General features: G+C 53.4%; 4 protein-coding genes across 4 annotated transcripts; 3 read left to right on the top strand and 1 right to left on the bottom strand.

The window, feature by feature from the left end:
* Positions 1-534: 534 nt before the first annotated feature.
* CH63R_11283 (Bys1 family protein) lies at positions 535-1,744 on the top strand (the record flags this gene model as incomplete). The annotated part of the gene is made up of 2 exons (XM_018306257.1): positions 535-753; positions 1,124-1,744. 2 exons carry the CDS (start codon positions 535-537, stop codon positions 1,742-1,744), a joined length of 840 nt encoding a protein of 279 aa, XP_018153098.1.
* A 1,951-nt stretch (positions 1,745-3,695) lies between these two features.
* CH63R_11282 (uncharacterized protein) lies at positions 3,696-4,331 on the top strand (the record flags this gene model as incomplete). Its single annotated transcript, XM_018306256.1, has 2 exons — positions 3,696-4,183; positions 4,268-4,331. The coding sequence occupies 2 exons, from the start codon at positions 3,696-3,698 to the stop codon at positions 4,329-4,331; spliced, it is 552 nt and encodes a 183-aa protein (XP_018153097.1).
* A 1,384-nt stretch (positions 4,332-5,715) lies between these two features.
* On the top strand, positions 5,716-7,590 carry CH63R_11281 (Heterokaryon incompatibility protein; the record flags this gene model as incomplete). The annotated part of the gene is made up of 1 exon (XM_018306255.1): positions 5,716-7,590. The coding sequence occupies one exon, from the start codon at positions 5,716-5,718 to the stop codon at positions 7,588-7,590; it is 1,875 nt and encodes a 624-aa protein (XP_018153096.1).
* Positions 7,591-8,934: 1,344 nt separating this feature from the next.
* Positions 8,935-10,633, bottom strand: CH63R_11280 (Negative acting factor; the record flags this gene model as incomplete). The annotated part of the gene is made up of 2 exons (XM_018306254.1): positions 8,935-9,849; positions 9,911-10,633. 2 exons carry the CDS (start codon positions 10,631-10,633, stop codon positions 8,935-8,937), a joined length of 1,638 nt encoding a protein of 545 aa, XP_018153095.1.
* Positions 10,634-15,143: the final 4,510 nt, after the last annotated feature.

The raw sequence follows: 15,143 nt of genomic DNA, 5'->3' as shown, positions 1-15,143 counted from the left end.
TATTTGGGCAGGTGTTTGGCGCAAAGGAGTGATGGATTATGAAATATACCCGACAAGAATTGCACTCGTCTTATCTGCTACATTGCCTGTTCTCTCTTCTCCGCCGTAACATCATTTGACGCTGTCACCTCTTGCCCGCTCGAGAAGCAGTCGTCCTACTACTGCAGTTCAGTCCGTCCGTCCGTCCGTCCGCCGCTAGTCAATTCGTGATGAGCTGGGCGGGCGGTAACCTCCTCCTTGGGCTGAACTTTGGGGCTGACCCGTGTCTGACCATCAACGTCGACTGTCTCCATCCGCATCCAGTACCTCGCAGGATGCCATTCTTGCCGACCAGGTGCAGAATGTCATGTCATTCCGTCCCACACTAGCTCCTCTCGCCCCTCTCCTGGAACTACGGCGGTGCGGACGGGCCGGGCGCTAGCGACTAGATGAGCAGCGGCACGCACAGCCCCAGATGTCTCCGAGGGAGCCGCGCCGAGGAATGCGGGGAACAGCTCGGTATAGCAGTCCCTCCCCTCCCCCTCTCCTCTCCTCATGAGCCCATCAGACCCGCCCATCTTCAGGCCCTGCGACGATGCCACTGGTTCGCCATCCGGTAGCCGATGTTGCATGCAGCAGCATGCCCAGGCCAGCACGGGAAATCTCGTATTCCCAGTCCATGTCTTAAACCTCATGACCCCCCCCCCCCCTCCTCCCTCGCCCGTCGTCGATCCACACGCCGTCGTCTGCTCACCTGACTCGGCCGAGGGATGCGTTCGTGTTCGCACCTGCGCATCGTGGGAATATGTCACATCGTCTCGCTGGTTAGGACCTTTTTTATTTTCCAATGGGTGTGATGGTCTATTCCTGCGGCCGCGAGAGGTGATCTTCAGACTGCTGTGATGTCGAGGATACCGCAGGGCGGGCTTATGCATCGCCTGCTGCTGGCCCCTTTGGGAGGTATCGTGACATTCCCTGATCGACTCTCGTATTTGAGCTTCTTGGTCCTGCACCGTCTCGCCCGGTGGATCCTGGTCCCAACAGAGACACATGATGGCATCAGTGGCATGCTTTGACGAGAAAGGCGGTCTCCGGTTAGGTATATAAGTCTAGGACTTTGGCCTATACTCACTCTGTCTTTGAGACTCATCAGCCATCACTCACACTTTCGAGACTCGGATATCCGGATCTCAAGGTCAAAACCGAAAACCACACCTCCATAAAACCACCACACCACATCACACCACACCTCACACCAAAGCAACACATAACATACCTCAACACCGACAGAATGCAGCTCAAGACCCTCCTCCCCTTCCTCGCCGCCGCAGCGACCCCGGCCGCGGCCCTCGGCAAGGCCACCGTCGTGAACAACTGCGCCGCCGAGGTCTCCCTCTGGTCCGTCGGCAGCGACGTCCGCGCCGCGGGCCCGCTCGCGCCGCGGGGCGGCTCCTACGCCGAGACCTTCGCGCGGGACCCCGTCACGGGCGGGCGCGCCCTCAAGGTGACGCGGGCGCGCGACGGGCTTTACACGGGCGCGCCGCAGCTCGTCTTCGCCTACACCCTCGACGCCGGCGGCGGCGGCGGCGTGTGGTACGACCTCAGCACGGTGTTCGGGGACGGCTTCAAGGGGAGCAAGGTCGTCGTCGCGAGCCGGCAGGCGACCTGTCCCGCCATCGTCTGGCAGGGCGGCGTGAGCCCCGGGGGCAGCCAGGTCAAGGTGTGCACGGCGGAGCAGGATGTTGTCTTGACGCTCTGTGCTTGAGGTGGTGGGGGGGTTGGCGGGAACGGAATGGGAGGGCGATGGGCATGGGGTGGTAAATGTCGTATGAGGGAAGAATGAGACTATTTAATGCTTTGACTCTTGATCGAAGGAATCTGTGAGAGAGAGCGAGAGTGTGTAACCACGCCCTATGGCTTAGTTTCGGCGTGCTTGTGACGGCTTATTGGCTGTACCGGTGCTTCAGAACGGAAACACAGATGACGGCCATTGCTTGAGTCGTATGTACTTCTAAGACTTGATACACTTCTTCCTGTAGCACTGATGACCCGGCAACTTGTGTATGGAAAAATCGATGTCTAGCCTTGAGCTCTGCAAGTCACCAAATTACCAGAAGAACATGCCGAACAAACCTCGTTCGCCCGCAGTGCGTGGGTGAGAAGGGCTCGACAAGGGCATGTTGACACACCGGCGAGGGCATCAATAGTCAGCAACAACCGGCGATTCTTTCTCGGAACGGACCGCCAAACTTGCTGGGCGGGAGTCGTGCTGATTGAGTCAGGTCGAACCATTAACCACGGCGTGTGGCTGGCGTGATGTAGATGGTTTCACGATCTTCCGTGGATAATCAGTCGGGACGCAGTCAATACCGACCAAGGACCCCTAAAATAAGATATAAGACAAAAAAAAAAACTGGTCCTGCAACTGGCGTCGTCTTCGTTGACGTGGGAAAAGATTTCTGGAAACGCTTTCGACGAGGCGCAGCCGCCGCGTCCGAGACGGAAGCCTCCATGCCTGACGCTTGACGCCGACCGTCTGCATAAGCCGCGTTTGCTATTGAACCCACCGCGGGGGATGTGGCTTCTGCAAATTGTCCCGGCACTCCTCACGAACGAACGACTTTTCCCAGCCGGCCGTCCGTCGGCGCGGGGGCGCCTCGAGCGACCCCCCCGACGGCCAAGGTCTTGGCCACGACGTCGCGAGCCGTTACGCGGCTGGGAAAATCACAACCGCCAAGGTTGACGATCCGGTTCTTGGCCCGCCCGGCGATGAAGCTGACTTCACGTGCCGCATGCGACACTCTCGCACTCGTGTTTGTCAGCGTCACTTCCTTCGTGTCAACGCCGCATGCGGCCGGCTCATGTAGATCCTCTCGGCTTCAGTTGCAAGGGATAACATCAGTAATATGATCGTTGGAAAGGGGGGGTTGTCAACTTCTAAGCCAACTTGGGACGGCGAGCCGCTCCCCTTACCCGTCGTCTAATACGTGTACAGCACCCCCCGCGGCCGGCGGACCGGAGTGGGCAGAGAAGCCGACGCGGCCATCAGTCCAGCAGGGGGGGGGGGGGGGCTCGCGCATGCGACGGTGCGGCGATCCTCCTTGTTTCAGGAGGCTGAAACCCGGCGGCCCACAGTGGTTCTCGCCTCAGAGTGGACTCACTTTCGCGGTTCGAATCGCCCAAGGAGTCGCAGAACCACGATCATCAGGCGTTATTCGCTGCAGCCACCAACAAAAAAAAAACAAAAAAAAGGACGACAAAGCCGAAGGAAAACGATGCCTACAGAAAGGAGATGTCTTGTGTTACCTCGAGAAATGTTGAGTGGGCGGGGATCGAACAAAGACCACACACGTCTCTGCCCCAGGAGACAGCCATCATGTCCAGCTCATTGGATTCGGTCGTCTTGGGTCCGTCAGTGTCACCCATCAACGATGTCTTGAAGATCCGCAAATCAGAGTTGCAAATCACAAGGTGACAGTCTGTAGATGAGCGGTGGATATCCGGGTGTGCCCCCCTCCCTCGATCGGTCCAGCCCGACCAAAGGTGGCACTAAAACTACCTTACTCAATGGGACCATCCCCCGGGCTCGACAACTCAATTCGCTGCAGAGCTCGTGGCCCCCCTTGTGAAACCGAAATGAGATAATATGAGCCGATTCACCCAAAGCCCACATCCACCATATGGGCCCAGACGCGCGCTTCAAATATCTTGGCGTCATGGTCCCCGACGTCGCATCCCGCTCGTCAACGGGGAGTGGGGGATGGCGGAGGATCCAGCCTGGAGTTGCTTCGACATGTGTGTGTGCACTGAGGACCACCCTTTGTTTAAACCCACGCCGCTGCCCACCTGAAGTCGAGGTTGTTGATCCTGGCGATCCCTCGAGCAACATCTCCGTCCTTTTCCGCTCACTCTGTCTTCTTCGCCTCCGTCATTGTCGCTACCGTCGCTACGCTTTTGCACTAGGCATCCAGTACCGCTCGCCAGTCATGCCTGTTCTCGATGCGCGGCTCATCCAGGCCGGAGTTGTGGAGGTTGGCCACGAGTTGATGAAGAGGAGCGTCGACCACACCGTGCTGGAGACGCTGGCCGTGGGTGAGTTCCTTCGCATGGGCGAGGTCAAGTTTCGGTTTGCGCTAACATGCTGCTCCACAGCGGGAACGGGTATCTTTGGGGTTGGAGGATTCATCTACTGGATCAACCACCGGTAGACGAACAAACTTCGTACCCAGGTTAGATTCATATACGCGGATAAAAAGGGTGTAGGAGCTGACCTTTGACTCTTGAACAGATCCTTCATTCCTCAGAACCAACCACCCCAAGGCTCTATCAAACCGAACGTCGAGGAAAAGTAGTTCCCATCAATGACCGGACATACGACCGCCAGACAACGGTGCAGGACACCACTCAAACGCCTACTATTTAAACATAACTTCACTTGTGGTATCTGCTCGTCGAAGCATCCATACATACAACGTGTCCTTTCTCCCGAGGCCGTAGTTTCAACGGAAAAGTAGCCCGCTGTAGCGACACTAGCATCGCTGGCGTTGCCTGCTATGATATCTGGATCAATGGACAATTGTCCTTTTTGTATTTTAGAAGCGTTTTCTCGATTTTGATACCCTACAGTTCCGCTAGAAGCTTGTACAAGACTAAGGAACATCACAGTGTCGCTGACCTCGGGGAAGAGATGGCACGATGTTGAGAGGGTGTTCTTTGGTTGGGCCGAGATCTGTAGAGCGCGTCTCTAGGCCGGATTTTAGTTTGCATACAATATAGATTCTCACAAGGCACATGTTGCGTACAGTGCTCGTCATTTCGCCGGCCTTTCCCGCCCCATCTCGGCCTCTGCGCACGGCGTCTCGGCAACTAGACCCACTTCCGCCGGACCCCGCCCCGTTACCGGCTGCCGGCTGCTCCACCCGAGCGATCCCGATAGATACTGATAGTCTTCATCACCCATTCGTTGGATCGCATGCAGCGAATGGCGCAACAGGCATCCTGCCACACTTGATTATATAAGCTCTGTTTCTAGGCAACAGCATCTACCCCTCTTTGAGAGGCTGAGCAGAGGAAAGTGGTGCCGTAGCCTATCGAGACCTTTCGAGTGTCGGCCCCAATCCACGAGGATCGGCATCGACACATTTCCATGCGCCCGCGGGAACTTCTTTCCCGCTATCGACCGACATCAACTAAACACTCTCTGGGGTTTGTCCTTGGAGCCGTCTTCCTATTGTCAGTCCAGCACCGTTACTCCTTTCTGCGATGACTCCCACCCCAAAGGTGGCCGAGGCAGCCACCAGCACGACACCAGAACTCGAATGCGATGTATGCCAAAAGATTATGGAGATATTTGAAGTTCCGTTCGGTGAACATCTCACTGTTGAAATGGGCGAAGTCGGCCATCTCCTCACGTACGACTGCGACCATACTAACTGGCTCCGAAACGCCAGATACTTTGGTGGCCCTGTGCCGCGGTATGAGACTCGAGAGCTGCAATTAGTCAAATGGAGCCAAATCACGGGGGCGGTTTTAGGGGTGAGCTACTTCAAAAAGAGTAGGTCTGATTGGTGTACGACTCGCCCATTCGAGTTGGTTCACCGGCCGGACATCCCACATCACAAGGGACGGGGCAGGGTCTTGGACACACAATGGATCGACATCAACCTCATCAAAGCCTGGCGGTCTGAATGTATGGATCGGCACGGTCTCGAGTGCGACAAGTCGAAATTTGCAGACATGAGTTCGTTCCGCCCAGAGTGGTTGATCGACGTGGTGCGAGGATGTGTTGTCCCGTGCGACGAGCGCACCTCGCGATTTCTCACCCTCTCCTACACCTGGGGCCGAACCAAGAACTTCCGGACGCTGAAGAGTAACCTCGGAGCGGTCAGGCAGCCTGGAGCCTTGTTCTCGGGCCCCATCGCCTCCGAGGTGCCTCTGACCATCCGCAACGCGATTCGGCTCACAGAAGCCTTGGGCGAAACGAGGCTCTGGGTCGATAGCCTGTGCATTGTCCAGGACGACAGTTTGGCACTAGCCCATGACCTCAGGCACATGCACCGGATCTTTGCAAGCTCTTTCTTGACCATTATCGCCAAGGACGGCCAGGACGCAGGGTACGGCCTCCGAGGACTGCGTGGGATCTCTCCTCCGAGGGCCACGAAGCAGCACGTCGTACCCTTGGCGGGGGGTGAGAGGCTGGCGACGATGAACAACTCCGAACCCGGTAAAGAACCTGAAGTCTACGACTACGACCAGCGCATGTGGACATTTCAGGAAAAGATGTTTGCCAAGAGACAGCTCATCTTTGCAAACGGTTCCGTAATATGGCAGTGCAACTGCGTGCAGTGGTCCGAACACGTCACGTCCCATGCGGAGGCGGACCGACGCGGCCAAATGATGCAAGATGAAGAGCTTTCGATGAGTGTGCCAAGCCTCTCTTTGAATAGTCTGGTCGTGGACTTCAACCGTCGGAACCTGACCTTTGACGGAGACGTGTCCGCCGCATTCTCTGGAATCAGCACGTATCTGGAACGAAGATTTCCCTACGGTTTCATAGCCGGGCACCCCGAGTTCTTTTTCGACATCTCGTTGCTCTGGCATTCGAGTGGGAGGCTTCGCCGGAGGCGCCCGCTTGGGGAATCTTCGGAGGAGCCGCCTATGACAACAGGACCGCCTAGTTGGTCATGGATGGGGTGGCAGGGCGTGACCTACTTCCCTCATGATCTCGAATACGAGTATTCATTATCGGGGCCCACGGGATTCACCGCGCCACTTACAGAGTGGTTCATCTTGGAAACACCATCTTCGGCGGCAAGGCGACAGATCAACTCCAGATGGCATCAGTACAAGAAGGCGTCGCCCTCTCGGTTATTGGAGGGCTGGAAGGCTACGGAGTTTGTACCACCTCCAACATGGGATGCATTCAATGTCTTGAACAACGAGCTCATACCTACGGGCACGCCGAGGCATATCCCTAAAACCTTCTACACACATGTGTCTGAGCCCCAGCCCCAGAGATTGAAGAAATTCTGGTACCAGGTGCCAACTGTGGACGTCGGTACATTGCAGAGCCAGGGAACTGAGCCTCACAGACACTTCCAGTACACATGCTGTAAGACCAGTCGGGCATTTATCAAAGCCAGTTATGACGCGGACTGGGAGTCCTGTCGCAACGTTAACATTTCCTACCTCCAGGACAACTCGGGCGCCACTGTCGGCATCTTAAAGCTCCCTCACAGCGTCGATGTTGCCTCGCAACAAGAGCCAAAAGTTGAGCTGGTGGCCATAGTCAAAGGCTGGTCGTCGCTTTTGGACGAGTTTTCAGAAAAGAACAAGACAACAGCGCTCAGGAATCGATCACAAGAGGACATCCAGCTCACTGCGGAAGAGGAAGAGGCAGAAAGGAAGTTGATGGCTTTATCTAGAGGCGACAGACACAAATCTTGGCAGGAGAAATGGGACATTCATGACAAGCTGAAACTAGACTGTTGCTTCGTTCTGTGGGTTGAATGGAAGGACGGCGTGGCGTACAGAAAGGGATCAGGTATGGTGCTGGCGGACAGGTGGGACGAACTCAAGGAGGCTGAAGAGGTTGATCTAATCCTAGGTTGAGACAGAGCTTGTTTTCTAGGAATGCCAGTCAGACCCAGCCCCGAACAGGCAACATTCGCCGGTCTGTTTCTCATCCTCTGGGTCTGGGCCCCTGCTGCTGCTCTATCGTGAGCCAAACGGTGGGATAAATCAGGTAGATTTATGGTGTCACTGCCTCATCAACTATGCAATCCCATGATTGAGTCTGCTGCAGGCATGTTTCTGCACGATAGATGAGTCGCGGTCTGCTCATTACACAGACAGATAATTCTCTCAATCGCTCAGTACACTCGTCATCGAACGAAAAGCCTCCCGGTTCGATCTATCCGCCATCGTACGAGGAAAGTTGATGAGGTAGCCAAAGACGCAAGCATGGCAATCAAGATACGCCATTCGTCTTATCATCCGGCTACTAATGCAACAAGACTGATCCTACACAACTCAGCGCTTGTAGGATCTGACTTTGAAATACTCCGTATCAGCAGTTCTGGTTTTCCGTCTCCCCATATACTCATGCTTCCGCTGCCCTTTTCCGTGTCTATGAGCCGTTGCTCACACATAGAAGTGACGTATGCACGCCCCATACTCCCACATGAGTAGGACCAGACAAGACATCACAATTCTCCTCAGTCTTGTGAGCTTGGAGGCATCATCCAATAACTTGTCCAAATATCCGAGATCTTCCGAAATCGTCACCAGCCCTGAGATGTTGCCAATGAGGATTTGAGATGACTTGCTTGGAAAATTCGAACTCTGAATGGGCTCAACGCTTGGATACCAACAATCGCGGCCGAAACGCTAGGCAGTATTGGATGAAACCTTTTGATGTGAGCTCTGGAAGTCAAAACAGGCAGCGGGGAAGTGTTGTCCGCGCGTTATCTCAAGAGTACACAGGACATTGCCTTTGGCTATTGCTTTTAGGCTCCTGTGAGAGCGCCATCTCGATTCAAGAGTTGACCGCTGCCCACAACACATCAGTGGCCAGAAGATGAAAATTTTGTGAACGCCCTGTTGAGTGGGTTCACAACGAGCCAAATTATGACGGCGACATGATGTCGATCTTCTAGGTAGAAGGAAGCCCGGAAATTGACTTCATGTTGGCGAACAAAGGGAAAGAAAAAGAAGCGGAAACTCACCAGCTGGCGGCCAGCTAGTAATAAATGACGAGCATTGGATTATTCGATTTCCGATCGATTGCAACTACTAGTTTCCCGGATCCTCCCAGTCTAATAACTGCCGCTGTAATGGTATTACGCCTAAAAGCCATGCTGAATGTCAACCTTTTTTTTCCATGCCCGGAGAATGATATCTCAACGGTGCAATGACTCTTGTAACTCCTAACACCCCCAGACGATCGTAAAAACGTCACATTTCGTCGATGAAAAACCGAGCCTGGCTAATCCCCGAGACATCTGCAATGTAACGGAGTCGACCCCGTAGATATCGCCGCTGCCTCGGTGTGGCGTAATCGCTCTTCATGGCAATAGCAACAGGCCACATGACAATCAGTCCAGCCTCTCCCTTGAGTGGATCATCCGGCTTGGTCGAGCCACAAGGGAACTGGGAAACGATAACGCCGTAGCCGTTCCAGCTGCAAAAGTACGGAACGCCCGACACGATATCGTCGACGCGAGCGCTCGCTGAACCGACGAGCTGTTCGTACTCGTCGATATCATCCAGCCCTTCCCTTCCAGCCGAAGCCAGCCATGAGCTGCAGCGCATCATCGTTGTGATGAGGTTCAGGTGGGAGCACCAGGTGACTAGATGCAGGACAGCCATGGGCAGGTTGAAGAACTTGAAGACCTGGCCCTCAAAGGTGGGCTCCGTGTCGAGCTCCTCGTCGGTCCGGTTAAACACCCATTCGGCGACCTCGACCTTCCATTGCGGATTCGGGTTCGCGCGCAGCTGACGGAATTCGTACTCGAGCTTTCGACACTTGCCCAGCAACTCGATCATTTTTTCGATGGCCTCGGGGGTCGGTTGGCGTGCTTTGGAGATGATGTTATCGACGCCCTGCTGTACCTGGCTGCAAATGAGATTGATGTCGACTGTGGAGCGGTTGGAGCGTTGGACTGCCTCGTTGTACAGCAGCCATGAATACCCAGACATCTCGGCCTCTTTGAAGACGTTCTGCACCGAGATGCACTGGTTGCGCGTCATGGCGAACATTTCCCGGCCCTCGTCCGTTTCAAGACACTTCCGGCCGCGCATCTGAACGATCTTGGCCGCGCCTTTGAGATGGTGGATGTACTCCTTGATCGAGTCCTTGGACATCAAGGTCTGTTGTGAATGTCAACACATGTATGTAGCGTGGTCGGTTTTAGGGGCGTGGGACACATACCTCGTAAAACGCAAGCATAAGTACGGCCCCGAGGGTTTGGTCGTTGTCAACCTCCTCCGGGTCTGAGATTGCTTGTCCCACTGCTCTCAGAGCGTTGACATGATGCTCCTGGGCACGCAGCAGAGCAGGGCCTCTCATGCCTTTGGACTGTCGCATTGCCAACGCTGCCATTGATGTTGCCTTGAACGCCAGCGAAAGGCATACCGAAATTTCGCCACGCCCAAGGTAGCGAGGCAAGAAGCTGTAATAACCGCGTGCCGTTGGTGTCAAGGGCACATTGACGAACTCGGAAAGGAACAGACAGGACGCCTGCTCGTCGAGTGGATTCAGCAGACCGCCAGGGACATGCTTGAAGCACTCGACCAAGTCGGCTTCCTGGTCGCCAACTCTGAACGGTGATGAGTTCCGCCGGGGGGAACTCAGTGATGATGATGATGATGATGATGATGTCTGTGATGTGTTCCAGTGGCAACTATCTCCGGATGATCCGGACTTGGGCGAAACCGACGATTCGGTCGAACCAGTGCTGTCCAAGCTGACCTGTCGTTGCTTCTTGAGCTTATCTGCGGCCGCCTTCGACTGATCGCGAACGACGGGCCCGTATCCGGGACAGTGTCTCTTCGACTTGGTACATCTCATGCAGAAGGGCTTGGCCTCGTCGCACTTGACCTTTCGTATTCTGCACAGCTTACACCCGCCAGAGGGCTTCCCTGTGTAGACCATGATTGCAGGATAACGTCGCGACGATGATGGTGCGGTGGTTGAACAACTCGTTGGAACAAGCAGTTGACAGAGGCGAGGTGACGCTGGGAACAGGCTGGAGGAACGGGAAACATTAAGGCCAGACCCTGTTGCTGACTCAAGCAAGCTTTCGAGCAAGCTTTAGAGCAAGCTTCCTCTGGGGAGGGGGGTTAAAGGGAGACGAAAACCGGTAACTACCATCTTGGGAAGACACAGACCACGATCCCGAGCGAGTGTCTCTACTCCAGTCATAATCAACAAGACCCATCTGAGCGTGGTATGTCTTGATAGGGTCATTGCGTCCGTTGGTATCCCGAGTGCACACCTTTCAATACATGACGGGAAGGATGAGACTCTTGTGCTCGAGCACCAAGGTCCGAGTACATGGATGATGGTGTGCTTGGTCAGGCTGGATTCTCTTCGGCGCAGCCAATACAACAGATTACCGAATCCGAGAGTTGTCCTTCTACTGGTGCGTTCGTGTCAAGGCGCCCATAGGTGCATTTCGCGACGAAGCCGTGCACGCTGGCTGTCATTGTGTGACAGGAACCTGACTGCATCCTGGGCCGGGTTTGCTCCATGGGGCATTCCAAATCATCGGATTTTCCTCTGACAGAGATGCAACAGCGTTTCAAAGGTTCTCAAAAACGACTAGCTTGGTCCCTCTGAAGCCTCACATTCGGGTCGAGCGTCTTGTGTATTGTTTCGTTTCAACGGGGTGCTGACGCATCCGAAGACACCTATGCCTCAGGATCTCTTTCTTCAGTAAGTAATTCAACACACTCATTCTGCTTCGTGATAGAGCAGACGAACGTTGTCTGTCACCCCCGAGCTGTACCAGAAGGGACAGCACAAAGACTACAGAGCAGCACGCAATCTCGTCGTCTCCTGGCTTGTTGCCACAGGATGAACTCAAAAGAGATAGTAAATCAATCGCGAATTATGTTTTGCCTTTAGGTGGAAAAGGAAACAGGTCTCTGTCGTCCCATGATGCTCAGAGAGTCGACCAGGGATCTCATTGAGGTTAATCGTGACATATCTGTAGTAGAAGCGGCCGTGTACACTGGAGGGAGGGAGTGCATTCAGCATGGATTTGACAAACGAAAGATAACCATGAGCCACTTCTTCTGAAACACATAGCTGAACGCGAGTAGAACATGCACAAGTTGCCCTAAATACTGACTGGTCTCCTGGAGCGGCTGCAGTGTCCCGCATGCATAGCTAAATATCTTGGTGTAGTGCGCACAAACCTTGGCTCAATCAAACATCGATGACGATTAGACATGCATCGAAAATAGGACACCAATGACCCCGAGATTCTTCCGAGGGTTTGCCTTGAAGGCGTCATCTTGAGGTTGTGTCCTATATGCAATTTTTTAATTTTTTTTGGCTTCCTGAGCTCTCGCTTTGTATGTGGAAAAAACGCCAGATCATTCGTGTCCTACCATCTCTAAATTAAATGGTACCAAATCGTCTCACGAGGCGTTTGATGCATTTCCATGGATTAAAGGATAATTTGAGTCTTCATTCCGAAGTTTTGATTTTTCAACAAGCAACGCGTGCTTGAGAAGGCAATGTTGTGTTGCGTTGGAAGGCAGGCCCCAAAGATATTTTTTTTCCATTCGAGGCACGTTGTTTAAGTTCAACTTATATCTTCCACCTTGGATAAAAGATGAGGGATCTCAAGAATGAAAAAAGGATGATCTGTCACCTTCCGGCTGACTTTCGGTGGTCCGCAAACTATGTCTCGCAGCAGAAAGGAAAGCTTTCCCTCACTGCCGGAGCCCCTCCCAAGCACACATGGATTTCTCACCTACGGAAGCCGTCCGAAGCTTTCACAAGAAAAATATGGCAGCGTGTCACGTCTGGTCGTCCCTTTTTAGCACGCAACCTTCTAGGATTTGTGTTTTGCGGCCATAGACAGCGTCGTGTTCGGACTGCTTTCGACCGAAGACAAGCTTCACGACTATCAGCCTCACCTTCCCTAAGGAGAACTCACAGCACAGCTAGTAGGGTGAGCCGAAACTCGCCAGTAATGGAACTCGCCTCCTTCTGACCGTCGTCGTCTATGAGATGGTAAAATTCATATGGATTTGAGGGCATGTCTCGATACTAACAAGCAGCATATGACAACTTCGACATCTGCAAATGTCAGGGAAGCAAAGGCAAATCATCTGCAGCGCCTGCTTGCATCACGGAATATCAGCTGGCATGGAGCGAGTGGTTGGCGGGTATCAAACGGGATTAAAGCAAAACGTCTACCCAGGCCATGTCCGGCTTACAGTTTGCCGCCATCATCATGGCACAAAATTCGCATGTGAACCTCAAGGGTCTTGAACTCAAGCTGGTGGCAATTTGAGTTGGTCGAGAGGGGCCGGAAAGAAGGGATTCCTGGCCCGGGCAGAGTCCATTCTCACCGGGATTTCCTTATTCGGGTGCCACGAAGCATGATGAGCTTGTTGGCAAAGACGCGTCCGTCATCACGAAGCTTTTCCCCACCATCGGTGCACATCAGATGCCCGGAAATGGGAACAACTTTATGCTAGAGTTGGAAAATGCCAGTTGAATAAGTGCTAACAGACGGAAAAGCTCAAGACCCTTAGTTCTAAGCGAAAAGAAAAGCTCACAGGTAGTGCTTCACTGACGCCACATAAATTCAAAAGATCTGCCAAATTTCCAAAGACAGCATCTGAAGCGACAAGATGGCACACTTGGTAAAATCGAGTCTCCAAAAGCATTGTCCCTGGTAAACTTTGCTTTCACGTGGCCTTCTCAGCCCTGCCGAGCCGTTTATCATCACGTTGTATGGACGACGGACCTCTTCATTGGAAAATGAAACTTTCTGATTCTTCATGCCATCGTCAACGCAGCCTGGCAGAGGTTGTCTTCCCCCCAAGCTCCCCAATATGCAGTCATATTTCAACTGCCAGAATTGAGTTGCGGCCCAGAAAGGGAACTGCAGATTGGGACTATGATATCCATTGATAAATGAGGTGTAGCTTATGGCACATTTGATTCTACTTGCTCCGATAGTCTGGATTCACAGTCGCGATGGTAATCAGGTCTCGGGAAGGTTGTCTGTATCCGGAAGAGCATTTCAAAAAGAAAAAAGAAAAAGAAAGCTAGCAGAGCCCCCCTGATCTGATTTCACCATGTCTCTCGTTCTCCTATGATTTGTAGACAGCAGGATGAGAACATGTCAAAGTGCACAAGCTTGCCTGACATAGTTGACGCACTAAGTCATCGCTCGGTATTCATCGGTAGATTCTTGATCGTATGGCATGCCCATTCTTCACCACCTTTCCTATTCTCTTCCCATGGTCAACGATCGCCGAGGAAGAAACACAGGGGAATAGTCAGTCGGACACCAACATGTGAACAGGGCGGGCTGTGACGGGAACGTCGAACAAGATCCGGAAACGGAAAAAAACTCCCAGGTGTGTTCTGATTCCGGCGCCGACATTTAACCATGGCTCCTCTCGGCGGCTTAGGAGTTTCGCCCTCTAATGAAACGTGCCTCCAGTGCAACCATTGCGGAGAATGCTACGGCAAGGCAGAAAAAGACTGTTGTCTTGGCTGCTTTTTGAAAGCACTCTGTGTTGCACCTCTGCAATGTCAATCTACACAGCCTGCGGTAAACGCCCGTTTGCGAAACACGGGGGGCGATGACTGGCTATCAAAGGATTCTGGGTCTGTCCAAATTTTTCAATTTCTTTTCAATGAGAAAGCCTTATTTCGGCCCTTTGACGGAGAGTTCCTATCGTGGGGCCGACGTCCAGGCTCCTAAGATCTCATCTAATATCATCCTGGCAAGCCAGTCGGGCCAGATGAAGTCGCTTTCCAACAGGAACTTGACCAATCAGATGTGTCGATGTTGTTAGTTGACAAGGATCTCTTGGGCTTGGGGAGGGACCCTCGGGCGAGTCGTTCATCAACATCAACGCCGAGATGCCCCTGGATCGAAGTAGTTTTCAGATACTTCATTCTCGTCCTCTTAATCATTACAACTCACGACACTTTTCGGGTGCGCGATTTTCTTCCGCAACCTGATCGCGGGGTGCCTGACCAGCGATTTCGGTTCTCGACCACTCTAATTGCAGTTTGTACTAATCGGTTGAGCTGCGCCTCGCTGACATGACACTTGGCACGACTCCGCGTTCCAGACGCTCTTCTTCGAGATACACCACACCCGTTTCATTGAATGAGGAAACCACGTAAATGGCGGCGAATAATCTGCCGCCTCTTGAAAGAAACCCCTTGACGTCACCTTGCAGTGGCAGTGCAGCGTTTGAGGCGGGCAGTGCTCTCCATCATGTGTCTTGGCATTCGCTCCCTTTCAGGTCCGGAACCTTCGCACAAGTGACATAGGTACTACCGCCGCTTAAACGAAATGATATCTATCCAGCGGACTGAGTGACTGACTGACTGCTGCGCAAAGAGGCCGCCTCCCCAGACGCCTCGAAAACACCAAAAGAAGAAAAAAAACGTTTAT

The sequence above is a fragment of the Colletotrichum higginsianum genome, chromosome 8 (assembly GCF_001672515.1).
Source record: "Colletotrichum higginsianum IMI 349063 chromosome 8, whole genome shotgun sequence".
Taxonomy (NCBI): Eukaryota; Fungi; Ascomycota; class Sordariomycetes; order Glomerellales; family Glomerellaceae; genus Colletotrichum; species Colletotrichum higginsianum.
Note: the sequence above shows the minus strand (reverse complement) of the source record. Positions and strands in the feature narration are given on the sequence as shown.